Source organism: Cicer arietinum, chromosome 3 (assembly GCF_000331145.2).
Source record: "Cicer arietinum cultivar CDC Frontier isolate Library 1 chromosome 3, Cicar.CDCFrontier_v2.0, whole genome shotgun sequence".
Taxonomy (NCBI): domain Eukaryota; kingdom Viridiplantae; phylum Streptophyta; class Magnoliopsida; order Fabales; family Fabaceae; genus Cicer; species Cicer arietinum.
This window is the reverse complement of record NC_021162.2, coordinates 76,037,472-76,052,573: the sequence shown is the minus strand read 5'-3', so window position 1 is coordinate 76,052,573 and position 15,102 is coordinate 76,037,472. Positions and strand designations below refer to the sequence as shown.

General features: G+C 29.3%; 2 protein-coding genes across 5 annotated transcripts in view; one reads left to right on the top strand and one right to left on the bottom strand.

Moving 5' to 3' along the window:
- Positions 1-4,736: 4,736 nt before the first annotated feature.
- Positions 4,737-10,227, bottom strand: LOC101498921 (common plant regulatory factor 1). 4 transcript variants are annotated; one of them, XM_073366174.1, is made up of 13 exons: positions 10,088-10,227; positions 8,531-8,602; positions 8,385-8,438; positions 8,091-8,183; positions 7,913-7,993; positions 7,361-7,402; positions 7,110-7,270; positions 6,915-6,963; positions 6,725-6,773; positions 6,130-6,368; positions 5,901-5,978; positions 5,572-5,697; positions 4,737-5,329 (listed from the first exon to the last, which is right to left on the bottom strand). In XM_073366174.1, exons 2-13 carry the CDS (start codon positions 8,591-8,593, stop codon positions 5,090-5,092), a joined length of 1,275 nt encoding a protein of 424 aa, XP_073222275.1. In that variant the 5' UTR covers positions 8,594-8,602; positions 10,088-10,227; the 3' UTR covers positions 4,737-5,089. The 4 variants fall into 4 exon arrangements, with proteins under 4 accessions (XP_073222275.1, XP_073222273.1, XP_004494783.1 ...); XM_073366172.1 differs by having other exon boundaries at positions 9,963-10,151; XM_004494726.4 differs by having other exon boundaries at positions 6,130-6,365; positions 9,963-10,139.
- Positions 10,228-14,736: 4,509 nt separating this feature from the next.
- LOC101498588 (GDSL esterase/lipase At4g01130) overlaps positions 14,737-15,102 on the top strand; it is a 3,511-nt gene continuing 3,145 nt past the window's right edge. Inside the window, exon 1 of the mRNA XM_073365978.1 lies at positions 14,737-15,102. Within this exon, the coding sequence (XP_073222079.1) occupies positions 14,945-15,102 (158 nt within the window). The 5' untranslated portion in view covers positions 14,737-14,944.

Here is a 15,102-nt window from a genome sequence, read left to right as displayed (position 1 = left end):
AATTTTTCATCACCAACCACTAAATTAGAAGAGAAATATATATACACCACCAACCACTAATTTTTCATAATCAATTTGACACTGTCGTGGAAGCTCCAATTCGAAGTTTCATTTAGAATCAATTTTAAGCAGCAAAATTGCTTCAACTTTTTGCATCCAAACGAGCACTAAAGTTTTAAATTAAGAAAAGACGAAGACACTACTAACTTTGTTCGTAAAAAGACTTCTAAGCAAGATGAATAAAATATATTCTAATCAAAATGAGAATGACAATGCTATTCTAATGAAAAACATAGGGAATATGTTTTTTATTTTTTCATAAATATTAACTTCATTAACTCTATTGAAATGGAAAAGATCATCATAGTAGTTAAAGATAGGGTGAATTAGAATCAAATTAGAGAAAATATGGTGAACTATAATGAAATTCATTGTTATATCCTAGTCTTGAAGGCATATTAAGATATTGAAAATGATGTCTAAAAAATATATATTTAATGGTGAGACTAATTTTACAACCATCAATAAATCATACATTTATTTGATTTTTAAGATTAAAAAATTTAAAGATCACGGTGACTTCAAATAAAAAGATATATATATATATATATATATGAGGTGTTATATAAAATTGAGTCTAAAGATATTTTAGTGTCTAATATTATAAAAGTCAAAATTAAAGTGTTTTTATTCCTAATAGAAGTAGTGATAATAACACCATCACATTTAAATTTGTTTTCTACATAAAAATAAATAATAAATACATAAAAAAAGTTAGGGCGAAAATGAAACTATTGACAGGATGGAATGGTCCTTCCTTCAAAAAGTTTTCAAACTATGACTTTCTCTGTATTTTGGATCAATCTTACCATAAAATGTGTAATTACAATGATAATCCTCTTCCTTATATTCATTATTAAGACAAAGAGATAATTGCATAGAATAAAAATAGTTAGAACAACTTTGTAGATTTCTTACATTCCTTTTTGTAAATGAGGTATTTTATTTTTAAATGTCAATCTTGAGGAAAAAGTAATTTTCTAATTTTTATCAAACAAAATGATGCCAACTCATAAATCATAGCAAATTCAAACTCTCAATAATCTGTGAGAGAATAACAGAATAAATTGGTCTTCCCACATTTGTTGTTAAATCATGAGAGAAATATTTAAATATGTAATAGATAGGGTTTGGGAGAAGTTAAAAGGATGAAAAGGAAAAAGTTCTTACTTGTACATGTAGGAGGTATTCTATTTAAAGTTGTTGTTCAGAACATCTCCATTTGCTTAATGAGTTGGTTTAGGCACCCAAAAATATTATGTGACAATATTGAGCAACTTGTAACTAGATTATGGTGGACAAGTAAAAATAAGGAGAGAATAATTTTTTGATTAATAGAAAATGAAATAGGATTTATTCATGCTCAAAGTGAGGTATTGCTCCAAAATTGACTCTTTTTTATTCATGCTATGGTTGGTGCCTCCATAAGCTACACATGGAAGAGCATTCAATCAAAGACGTACGTTTCTTGGATTCTAAAGTAAAAGGGAATTTACATTTATATATAGAAAGATAGATAGTTGGGTCCAACACAAAATTGGTAGATGCTATGAAGTTATAAGCCTTTCAACTATGTTTGAAGTCTAAATATTCAATTTGGTTTAATTTTAAAATAAATAAATCAATTTATACAAGAAATACTAAAATTGTAAATTTTATATATGTAAAAGAGATACTAAAATTGTAAATTTTAAAATAAATGAATCAATTTATATATGTAAATTGATGAAAATAAACGAAGAAAAACTGCAATTAAATTATTTACTTTCTTTTAAAAAACCATGGCATTTTCTAGCTCTAGTCACATGTTACTCCCACCCAAAGCTATACATAAATATCAACTAACTATGGTAAGAGTATAACATGACCATTAATTTTTTTAAAGTATATCGTTAAATAGGAAACTACCTAACTAGAGCATTCCAATAAGCATGGTCCTTTTTTTTTTGTCAACGTGAAGAACGTAGAATCATGATGGGCTGGGCTGAGTCCAATACTAAAAAAAAGGAAACTACTTTCTCCATCCAATACGAGTTTGGGAAAATTTTATCCCATATCCACCCAATTATACCTCTATTTTCTAAAAAATATGCTATTATGAAATTCTTTAAAATCTTTTTCGAAATTCAAGATTAGTTTAGTGAGGTAGAAATTTTTGTTGTTATTTTTTCACCTATTTTAGTATTGGTACTTTATTTTAAAATTCAACGGCTTTTTGTCTCTTCCTCAAATTTATGAAAACAAAAGATAGTAATGTGACATATTTTAATTGAAGTGAGATATAATTTTGTTATGTAGAATTATTCATATTGATAAATTATTTACTTGTCATTAATTAAAATACAAAAATGAAATTTTTATAAAGTTAAAAATAAAGTTTTTAAGGGTTATTTTTGTAAAATTGTAATTGTTGATTATTTCACATAATGAGATTGTATGTTACGTCGTTTAAGATATATCATATCACTATTTTTTAGTTCAAAGTTACAAGGAAGTAACTAAAACTGATGAATTTTAAAATGGATGATCCATTTACAAAAATATGTGAAAAATAACGAGACCAAAACTACAGTTAAGTCTCAATTTTATTGAAATTTATAACTTAAAAAATATAACTAAGACTTAATATATTTAAATAATAAAATAATGAACATTAATTTTTTACATTTGATTCAAACACGAGAGTTTCCAAATTCATTTCTAATTTCTATAGTCTAGAAATACACTTCAATGAGAATCTTTTAGCTTGGAGGGTGAAGGAAAAAAGTAACACCTGAGGTCGATTAGACTTAATTAGAAAGAATGAGGTTAAAATAGAAAGTCTATATTAGATTTTTTTTTTTTTATTTTACAAAATTGATTGGTAAGGTTAGAAATGTCGATGTGTAGACTTGAATTTTTCTTTTTCAATTCACCTCCTCACATGCCTTATCTCTTTTAAATATAGAGACTCTTAGTTCCATAAAAATATTTTATGTTTTACATTTTTTTAAAAATGTGTGTTCACTTTACACTAACTCTTGAAATAAATCATTATGATAGAGGAGATATAAAATATTAGGATGCATATTCAAAATTAATGATTTTTTATTTTGCATTTTGATTGTTTCAAGTAATATAAACAATTGTTCATCTCTAACCTACTTTGTTAACAAATGAAATAAACACAAATTTAAAAAAATAAAAATAAAGATATTTTAACAAACTAACAGACTCTTAGGGATTAATTTATTTTTATGTACTGAGTTTAAATGTTCTTAGAAATAGTTGTAAATTTGTCATTAATATCCCTTTACTTAATAAAAAATTTATCTTTCCCCAATTGTTTTATGAAAAAGAAAAAAAGACAGTTTATTTAAGAAAAAAATTTTATTTTCATTTTCTAAAACTTGTATTAGTTTTTAATTGTTAATAAAAATATAAGAGACTTTTAAAGTTAACGATAATTTACAATTTCTAAAATATTGAATTTCTTTTATAAAAAAACCTATTTTTATGATTTCTATAATTTTTTTTTTCATTTATTTATCCTTCATCTTTTTTCTATGATAATTCTAAAACAATGAATTTTTTTTATATAAAAACTATTTTTATGACATTTAGAAATATTTTGTCATTAAGTTACACTTCATCTTCTTTTTATGACAATAAAAATCTAAGAGAAACACCAATTTTAAAAATTATAAACACATTTTCTTCGATCCCAGCCTTAAAATCAAATGAGATTCCATTTTTGAATTATCCATATTAGGACTATTTTTTTTAACATTAAAATTATATTTTTTGTGTAAATTAAATATTCTCTGAGATTAATTTTCATCCTTGTGAGACCCAAATGAGCACAAACTCTCCCACTTATTGGATAAGAGTTCTTTTCTTTTTATTTAGTAATAAAGATGAGAGCTTCTAAAATTTTAAGAACAATTGTGCACTACTTAATGTTTCTAGCATTAGAGTTGTGTAACATGATAATAATATGTTCGAAGAGTTCACAATCTTAGGCCAAAAAGTATTAAATTGCGGGCCATATAAAGTTAAGAACGCAAATATTTATGTCAAAAAAGTTACATTGGAATAAAAATGATTGAGTGTTCATTCAGAAAGAAAAAAAACGAGTGTTCTTAAATCTTACTATGTGGTATCTTTTGGCGCAAGCATCAGAGATGCATAAGTTTGAATGAAAGAGATGTAACTGTTTCATGAAAGTGTCACATAATAAAAAATTACCACCAAAAATCTTAAAAATTAATTAATAGTTTATCAAAAAATCGATTTTAGAAATTAGATGATTAAAAATTCATTTTTGTCAAAATTGAATACCAAAACTGCATTTAAATCAATAATTTTAAAAACAAATTTGATTTAAAAAATTTTAAGAAAAATATTTCTGCCTTCAAAATGTATTTCAACTTCAGCAGAAATTTAAACATACATGAATATCATATTCAAACATAAATTGTTGAACTTCTTTAAATCAAAATTAATTTTATAAAATAAATCATTTAAATTCAATGTTCACCACTTTAGAACCTAAAACAAGCTGGTTACCTTAGTGTCGTGTGATATTTATTCTGTCTCCCTTACCTCCACATTATATATCTATTCCTTAAACCACCTTTATACCAAAAAAGCAACAAACATAAAACAAGCCTCACGATAAGAATGCCATCAAAGTATAAGAAAAAATAAAAGCCATACAATGGAAAAGCCATCATAACTTTATCAGATACCATTAGAAGTTGCACACCGACGTTAATACACACCAAATTATGTAACGGTTCAACATCCCTCTCTAAACTAAAATCTCTAATTCTCTTCATTATACAAACTTTAGTAGTAGCCATTCATATTTGTCAAATCTAAACAGAATAATAAAAAGTTCCTAAGTAACTGATGAGCAATGAATTAGTTCTGGTTTTGATGGATTTAGATACTAAAATTCAGCTGATCCATCCCTCAGAAAACTGTTAGCAGTAATTTTGGGCTTGTAATATGCCAAAACTACATGATCAGAAACTGGTTTTCTGAATCAACCAGCAGCCACAGCATCAGCTCTAGGACTTGCATCCAACAGTTGATGCAGCTTTGTACCAGAGTTTGATTTGTTGTCACAAAAACCATTCTCATCCTCCACAGTTCTATCATTGGAACTCGAATTATTAACTCTAGATAACAAGTTTTCTGTACTTACAGGTGTAGTCCTCTGGCTGTCAATGCTGGTCAAAATTATATCTTTTGGTTGGCCCAGTTGAGCAATTTTAAATTTTTCCTGTGTCAAAAACAATGAAGAATTCAGCACCACAGAATAACACAATGAAATGCATACATAGTAGTGTGGTCAATTTCGGATTGCAAAAAATAGCAATTTTACTACACAAGAGTGCTATAGCACCGCTATAGCCAATATATGACAACATTTCAGAACAATAGTGATTTGTTCGAATTCAGCTACGCTATAGCCTATATTTAGCAACACTGATACATACAGAGAAAATGTAATGTGAACAGTACCCTTAATGCAGCATTTTCCATTCTCAGTTTTTCAGAACTCTCGGCCAGTCGATTTATTTCTGATTTAAGTGACGCGCTCTCAGCATTCAAGGATTCAACTTTTCGTGCCAGTTCTTCGGCCTCAGCCTGAAGGGGGAGGAATATGCGCATTAGTCACAAGCCTAGAGTAATTATATAATCTTTATTTTGTTTTTCTTGGGGGGCTACATAGTAACATAGGACATATCAAGGGTGTGACAACGGACAAACCTGATTAATTTTTAATTTTGACAGACAACTAAAGAAGCAATAGAATGTTTACAGTGTCTGGAAGAAGCCAACATTTATACCTGCTTCCTTAGTCTGGATCTCCTAGCAGATTCTCGATTTGATTGTTTCCTCCTCTCACGCTTAAGCTCACGTTCATTCTAGGAATCCAAACGTATCAACAAGAATTAGTTTAATGTCAGTAAAAGGACGAAGATACTGAATAATCATCACATTGTGTTTCGCACGTGTCTCAAAAGTATCATATATGATTTGAAGTGCTATAATGAATTAATTATATGCTGACCATACCTGTAACCATGTTTCTGCAGGCAATACGGCACAAGGTTGCGGGGCACTTGTGACATTTGTTTTAGAATGAACACTTGAAGGATTTTTCAGCTCCAGTGCAGTCGTCATTGCTGGAGAAACTACAGGTCCAGCTAAATGCCCAGCAACACCAGCAGGGGCAACTGCCATCGTCTTATTAGAAGCTGCGATTTCTTTCGAAACTTGACTACCTTGTGTGTGAGTTTTCCCTTCTCCGTCTGCTTAAACAGTAGGGAAAAACCTACCGTCAACACTGATTATTTCAATAACATGTTTGAAGTATATGACATTTAATTAGTAATTTCCAGCATAAGACGCCAATATCTATATACTGTATCAAGCATTCAAGCCCCTCTTTAGAATCTACTACATGTCTGAATCTGACTGCAAAGCTAAAAACTTGAGAAATACCCTTTACTGAGCAAAAATGATAGGATATCATTCAACTTATCAAGACCCTACTCAATAAACTGGTTGACATCATCTGTGTAGTGATGATAAAACAAGTATAATTGTGATCATAGGACAACTCTATTGTTCATCAAGATGTGACACTTGGTGAAGAACAGAGTCATACCAGTGGTTGGTGTTCCCTCACGCTTTCTTTTCCTTCTTGTTTGATTAGCCTGAGCATAAGACAGGCAAATATCATAATTTAATGGTTCAATTTTGTAAAAAACATTTTAAAGAAAAATAGACTATACATCAATAATCAGATATGGTTAACAAAGTGCAGGAAAAGAAGTGCATCGCAAGCAAGTTCTCACCCCTGCAGTATTGCCGTCACTTCCATCGCTGGAACCGTCGGTATCCACACTGTTCGTATCATCATAAAATTACTTGGTTATTCACATAAACCTATTACAATATCCAACTTATGGACTGATCTTATAAACCAAGAGAAATAGAATGTATGGATGTTCTTGGGAAACTTCTTGCATAAAAAGAACAGATCAACAAACCTCTGTGATAGCCTGCTATCAGATCCAGGCTCTGCACTCTCAACATGGCCATTTCCTATTGACATTGCAAGTCCATCAAACCCTTTCAATTTCTTCATCAGACCCTGATCAGTGTTTCCAGATGATTTGGGAGGTGTCTCTATGCTCAAAGGAGTTCCAGTCTGCATTGTCGCACCAATTGCAACCAATCATTAATTGATAGCATTCAAAGACTAGAGTAGGAACTGATCTAGGAGGAAACTATAACTTACAGCAGGTGAAGATGAAATTCCTTGGCTATGTGGATTTGGCCCCTATATTTCACATACATAATTCATAAGATTGTGGAGCATTCATAATAAAAAACTGAAAAAACTCTGCTATTGTACATTTAGGCTTTAAATTAATTGAGGAGCTATAAGATTGACTTGGTGATTGGGGTGGGGGAGTAAATGAGTGGAGTGATAAGGTGGTCTCGGGTTCGATTCCTACCTCCAGCATATACTAACAAATTAACAATTAACATACAAATACTAATAATTTAAAAATAAAAATAAAAAAGCTTTAAATTAATTGAGAGTTTGATGCATTGAGGTTATCATAGCATGAAAAGGTTAGTGAAAGCACAGATGAAACTAGATACAGATAAGACTAAAATCACCTAGGGCTAACAGAAACAGCAAAATCACATCTCAAAATATTTTCACCCTTTGTATGTATTGATCAATTTCAGTAAAATATGAACAAAACCATGATCCAGACAATAACATAAGTTCTAATAAGAATAACTAAAACAATAAATAAGTACAAAAATGTAGGCTTACAACAGGAACTCCAGGGTGAGCATAAACCCCTCCATGAGGATAAATTGCTGTATAAGGATGACCATAAGGTGGCATCATAGGCTGCATGAAATAACAAGTTAACAAGTTGCTCAGTCATGTCATCTAGGGTATATATACTAAGACATGAAACAAACAAAGAATGTTTATAAAACATTACCTGTGGCCCCCACATATACGGATGAGGAGTGTGACCAGAAGCCACTGGTGAGTTGTAGTACGGTGGCATGGCGACTCTCGGCCCATAATATGCCTGAAGACATAGGAGACAATTTAGATCACCCAAATCAGTTTCTAATGGGCATTTATGTTTGTAAACTTCCTAGTGTCGAAATCAGTACACGGTAGCAATTCAAAGCATAATTTAAGTTTGATATTAATTAGGGGTAAACATAGACTACAACTGGCAATACTCATTAACAGATAAAGGACTTAGAGGGAAAAGGTAGGTAACCTGCATGGCTGCCCAATCAGGATAGACATGAACATTCGTCTGGTTGGTTTGATCCTATTCATAAGGTAAGTAAGTACACAAATACATCAAAATTCAAGCTTTTTTTTACAAATGCATCCACACGACATAAGAACAGTAGAGCTCACCACGATTACAGGTGAAGAAGGCTTTTCAGTCTTGGTAGACTTCTCTTCCTCACTGTTTCCCATTGCAAGCACCTAATGGAAAACACTTAGTCAAATAATCTAGAAGGATCCTAGCCAATTCTTTAAAAGAATAAAATCTCAACTTCATGATTCCAACAACTATGATGCAACATGCTAGAAAAGGAGAAGGAAAACTCTTATAATTTCACGTTATTGCAACAGATAAATGAATTACATGTAAAAACATCATTATATCTGGTTCTGTTGAACTACTTATCAGTAGACATATAACCACAAACAATATATTATACAAAGTAACCTCTTAGATGATTTCTTAAGCTAGCATAGAAATAGCATAATACAAATATATTGATTGCAATTTTCTTGATGAAACATTGCATGAGTCACTTATCCTGTTTTTCATCTCAAGCATGACTTTTAGAAGATGCCAGTATAGTTTTTATAAAGCAGAAATTGGAAGTGCAAAGGTATCATTATGAATTAGTGAAATCTTAAATGAGTTGGCACTCAAGCAAAATAACCAAAGTTTTAGAATATATAGTTAAACAAGTCTCTAGGTGAATAATCTAGCACCCCCCCCTAAAATGATAATCCGAATATAACTTCAAAAATTCACTATGGAGTAGACAAACAGAACCAAGTTTCAGATTTACATGTAGAGAAAAGAACTCATCTATACTGATTTCACAAATACCTTTCATGAAAGATTTAAAAGACTGAACTATTATTCGGTAAGCTAGAGATAAATTCAATTCAAAGGACATAATAAAATTGAAATGATAGTAGAGTGAGTCAAAGACAGACTAGTGAAGGGTCAATTTTGTCTTTTCATCACACCACAAGCCACGTAGAAAGGGAGACACAGAAACAACAAGGCATGCCAAATCTACCCCCAACAAGACAATTGCAAGTTTTAAATGACAAAAATGCCCTTACATACCAAACATTTTTTCACTTTCACATGGGTCAAGAGGAATGATGATAAGAAAAAAGTGATGAAACTCCTGAATTGGCCCTGATCCAGTTTCTATTTAGCTACTGATACAGTGATTATAGGGAAAAACTAATAATTTTACAATATTTGCATGAAGAACAAAAAAAAACATCCAAAATGAAACAAAATCAACAACACATAGAAAGCACAAAAAACATATCCAAAACCTTTAATTGGTGCAAATTGAGATCTGGAAGAACCCTAATTCTAAACCTTTGTTTACTTAGCTACAAAAAAATAGAATTTTTGAAAAAATCGTCTAAACTGAACATGAAAATTTGAAGTTTTCTTCCACAGCTTCCAGTAGCACTCAATCAATCATGAAAGTTCGAACAAGCACACATTCAAATTCAATTTTCTTCAAACCCCAAACATGAAAAAGATTCACAAATCATTAAGTAACAGAATTGTACTTACCAAACAGATTCCCAAATAATAATTACAGAAAGAAGAAAAAAAGTTGAGTTTTGGAGAAGCAATTAAACTGTGGTAGTAACACTCAGCATTTTCTCTCTCTAAAGAAAAAGAGGGAAATAACTCACTCTGTCTTTCTCTCTCTATATTCTATGCTTTGATACAGAGAAGAAGAGATGTTGAAGAAGGAAGAAAGGAGCGTGAAGGCGATGTCCACGTCACCATACACGTGTCGTATATTGAGAACATCGTATACATACGGTGTATATACGGCGTGGGGTGTGGTGGTTGTTGAGCTGGCCATTTTTATTCCAACGTCACCACAACCGTACACGTGTTATTTACAAGATCAATCTACGCGTCTTCTGTTAGGGGGTCCAGCCTAGCAACAATTCCATGTGACCTTTCAGATTCACCATTAACTTATTAATTAATTTAATTAATTAAATACTATCTGGAAAGATTGAATAGGATTTTGATAATTCAATTATTTAATTGAGAATTTGAAAAATCGAAATTAAATTGAATTGAATAGGTCATTTGGAATCCACGAATGGCCACATGTAACATAGGGTCTTTATTTACAAGTACAAAATCTTCGGCCACGCCTTGTAAAACTGTTTCTGATATTTTGGTTACTTTTATATTTTATGTGTGCGCACTGCGCAAGATATTTCTACTCTCTTTATGGTTTTTGGACCCTTTTGGTTCTACCCTCTAACCTATGATTAAGCTAACAAATTTTTAAATTCCATTTTCAAAAAGATTGATACATGCTACGGAAAGTTTCGGGGTGGCAAGGTTGTCGTTTTTATGGTTAATGGCCATAAACTGCCATTTTCTTTAATACTTTTACATTTTTCTTTAACGTATCAAACATTGCAATTTTGCTCCCAAATCGTGACATGCTGCTGACCAATGCAAAGTCCATAATCCAAACGCAAATTATTTTTAATATTGATAGGTTCAAAAACAAATAACTTTTTTGGAATAAAAATGATTTTAAATATTAATAAAAATAATAATAATTCCATATATGGTTTATTGGGAGAAAAATTGCCATGTTTACTCCATTTTATGGTAGTTAGTTTGGCAGATATATCCTACGTGTTATCCATATTTGCAAAGGATTTGACTATTTGAGTTATTACGATATATCTACTAAAAGATTTTTTTTAATGTGTAAAAAAGTTAAATAGATCAGATCTAAGAGCTCGATAAGATTATACAAACCCGATATACCAAATCCGATATACGCATACGTAAGTTATTGTTCGATTAAAATAGAATATGATTCAAATTTAAAAGTAATGTTTTAAAATATTACAATTCATAATCGAATTTCAAACCTCATAGCTAACATATAGAAATTACCAATACAATAAATTTTTCATATCAACAAGCATAATAAAACAAATAAAAATGTTTGATGGACATCCAAAATTTTCAACAACTGCAACACTTGATTAATCAAAGATAAAATTATAATTAAAATTATAATTAAAATTGTGATTAATTATGTAATTCAATTAATTAAAATTTTGATTATAAATTAAATTAATTGTCGACGCAACTGAGTTAACTATCTTGATATTAGAAGAAAAAAATATTTACGTATTATGACAAAATTTAGATGCATTTTTTTATGTGTTTTTGGTATGATTTTTAATTTAACTAATTATAATTTCTTTAAATTCATAATTTTCTCAAATGTATTATAATAATATATATTTTAAATTAAGAATTTTACAGAAAAAACTTACAAAATTACACTAAGTTTTTTTTCATATCATTACCGTTAAAAATAAGTATTGCAAAATATGAGTTAATTTTTTACCAATATTGTTTAGTGTAGTGTCCGCCTTAAACAAATCTTTGCAAACAATCTTTTGTTATATGTCGTGCAGATTTGGTTAACTTTATAAGATAAAAATAATAAAAAATTATTTTAAAAATTAAAATTTATTTTTGTTAAAATATTTTTTACAATATTATAAAAATAAGTATTTAAAATATAATTTTATATTTACATGAATTAAGAAAAAAATAAAATAAAAAGTAAAAATAAAAAAATGTATTTAACCTTAACTAAAAAGGTTAAAAGGATTTGAAATGAGAAATGGGAATTGGAAAGGCGTGAGATGGGTTGGAGAAATGGAAAGCAAGGTGGAAGCACGTGGCGAGTGGGGTGTCACGATCTTCAGAGAGAGAGAGAGAGAGAGAGAGAGACCACGTAATCAATCGTCTAGTGCTTGCTTGCCGTCGATTAAAAGTGCATCCGACGGCTATGCGGTTTTTCGCAAAGTTTAATAACGTGATTATGGGCGTACACACCGACAGCATGACATCTATTACGCAACCCAATGTGGGGACCTATCCACCTCGACCTATACCATTTTTTTCAGATCTCATTTCCTCTTTTTTTTTTTCCTTCTAACAAACGGTATTTAATAAAAACTTCACAAAAAGGATTTTTTTCAGATATTAAAATTTAATTTTTTTAAAGATTTAATGCGTAACTTTCAATACAAATTTAAAATGAAATTTTCTCATGTGATTCTTTAGTAAATATTCTTCAAATATTGATGATTCATGTGTCTTAAATATGGAGAGTTGTGCATTAAATCTGTTTTCTTATATGATTCTTTAATATCTACACCTGCACATTAGTATCTTAAAATTATGTGATTCATTTATTTTATAATTTTTAAATCATAATTATTAATAAACACTCTGCACATTAGTATCTTAAAATAAAATTATTAAAATCTCAATAATAATTATACCATCCTATTTCAATAACACTAACTTATTTTAATATAATTAATTATTAATTTATTTTAATATAACTAATTATGTAAGATATGAAAGAAAAAAAAATGAAGAGATGCATCCAATTCTTATGCTCCAAAATGGGGTGTTTATTTACAATGGTATTGTTGGGAGAAACACCCTATTGTTGAGGCTCTTTGAGCATCCAAAATGCATCACCACAATTTAGATGTTTAAATGAATTTCGTGTGTATACATTTATTTTATAATGTTTCAATTATAATGTTTAATAGGTATTATTATCTCCAACTCAACATCTTAAAAAATTTATTATATTAATCTCATTAATAACTATATATTATTATATTTCAACAAAAAATTATTATATGATTTTTATTAAAAGTAAAAAAAAAAGATAGAGTGTTATTTTCCACCTTTCTCTAACCACCTTTCTTTATGAATGCTTTTAGTAAACTTGTTAGCATTTGTGACTTTATTTTCCAGTTTTTTGTTTTAACTCTACTTCCACTATGTTTATTTAAATAAATTGTTGACGTAGTTTGTTGTACACACTTTTTAAAATAAACAAAAAAAAGTGATTAATGTTATAATAAAATAATTAATGAAATATATAAATAAAAACATCAATTATAAAAAAAAGTTATCATTAATTGTAAATGCTAATTTAAAATATGTTTTATACCCACATTACCAATTTGTTATTTTTAAAATATTCGTATTAAATTAAAATATTTAAAAAACTATGTTGTTGTTTTTACCGTAGCTCACAACTCAGAGAAATAGAAAAAGAAAGGAATCATCTACATTCAAAGGCTACCACAAAAATAATCGGCCAAGATTTATCTTCCATGCGACAATGACTACATATATAACATATAAAGTATTTTTGTTTCATAAAATTTGTTTCCCCAATTCACTTTATCTTAAGTTCTATCAATTTAGGTCTGATTTATAATTTAAAAAACATCATATTCGACACATTAACATCCAATTTGCTGGGACATAATTTTTTCAATTCATTTTCAATGTTTACTTAAATTTTTGAAATATGTGGAGAATTGTTGAATATTTTATATAATATTTTGAAAGTCTTAATAACTAAGTCTTACATTGCTAAATGTGAAACATTAAATATTTCTTTTATAACCCTAGCGCACTTACCAATTGACACAAGGATTTTCTTCCTCTTCTCTTCTTTTTCTCCGTACTGGTTAACAAATAAATATGTTTTCATAGTTATGTTATTTAAGTTCTTTCTCTTAAGTGTTTGTTGAATTTTGAGGAATTTTCATCTAAAACAAATAAATTCTTAAAAGATAATGTACATTTACAAGTCTCATACTTATCTTTATTTTATAGTCATCCTCTATTGTTTATGATCTATTTTCAAAGTTTATAGTTTGTTGTGGACGAAAGTTTGTGTAATACATGAGATATTTGTGGTGATCATGATTTATGGAGTTGATGAAGAAAATTTTCCAACAATTATATTATGTAAATACGGTTTAATATAAAAACCTTTGTTATTGTTGTTTATAAGCTCAAGCTCTTGGATTACCAATTATGCCGATATCTACAATGCATTGGATTTGATTTTACTATTTTTTTGTGAATGTAATATGCCTCATAATTTTACCTCTCTACCCCCAAATAATATAAAAAGTTATGATCCAATAATGTATTTTAGCTAAAGCTGAATTGTTAAGATTCAATTCCAGCAAATGAACCAATTAAAAGCCAGAATTGTTGGAATTTCTTTGACAAAAAAAAAAGTTGTTGAATTTTATCAACTAAGGTCCATCAAAACTGTTGCCACAAACTTGCATTTACTTGTATAGTCCAAACATATGCACATAAAAACATAAAACATAATCAAGTAAATGTGACGTAGTAATAAGCAAAAGTTAGATAAAATCTTGCAATGTTTATATTATACACAAGTCTTCCTGATTAATCTCTTAGAACATTATATATATAGCTGATGAAACTATATATAGTAATGCCATACCGACAAACAAACATTACATACTGTGTCAACCTTATCTCAAAAGTGATTTGTCCAAAACACATCTTCACTTACAAATTACAATACCAACACCGTCCAAAATGCCCACTTTGGCCATTTATAAACATCAACTTTCTATACTGATATAATACTGCCTCAATGCTGCAATGATTCTAAGCTTCCAAAAATGAGTTCAAACACATTTAACAATAAGTTGTTGTTCATTTTCATGCTTGTGTTGCCTTGCTTGGTTGGTTTGAGTCAAGGTGAGTGTGATTTCAAGGCAATATTCAACTTTGGTGATTCAAATTCAGATACTGGTGGATTTTATGCAGCTTTTCCTGC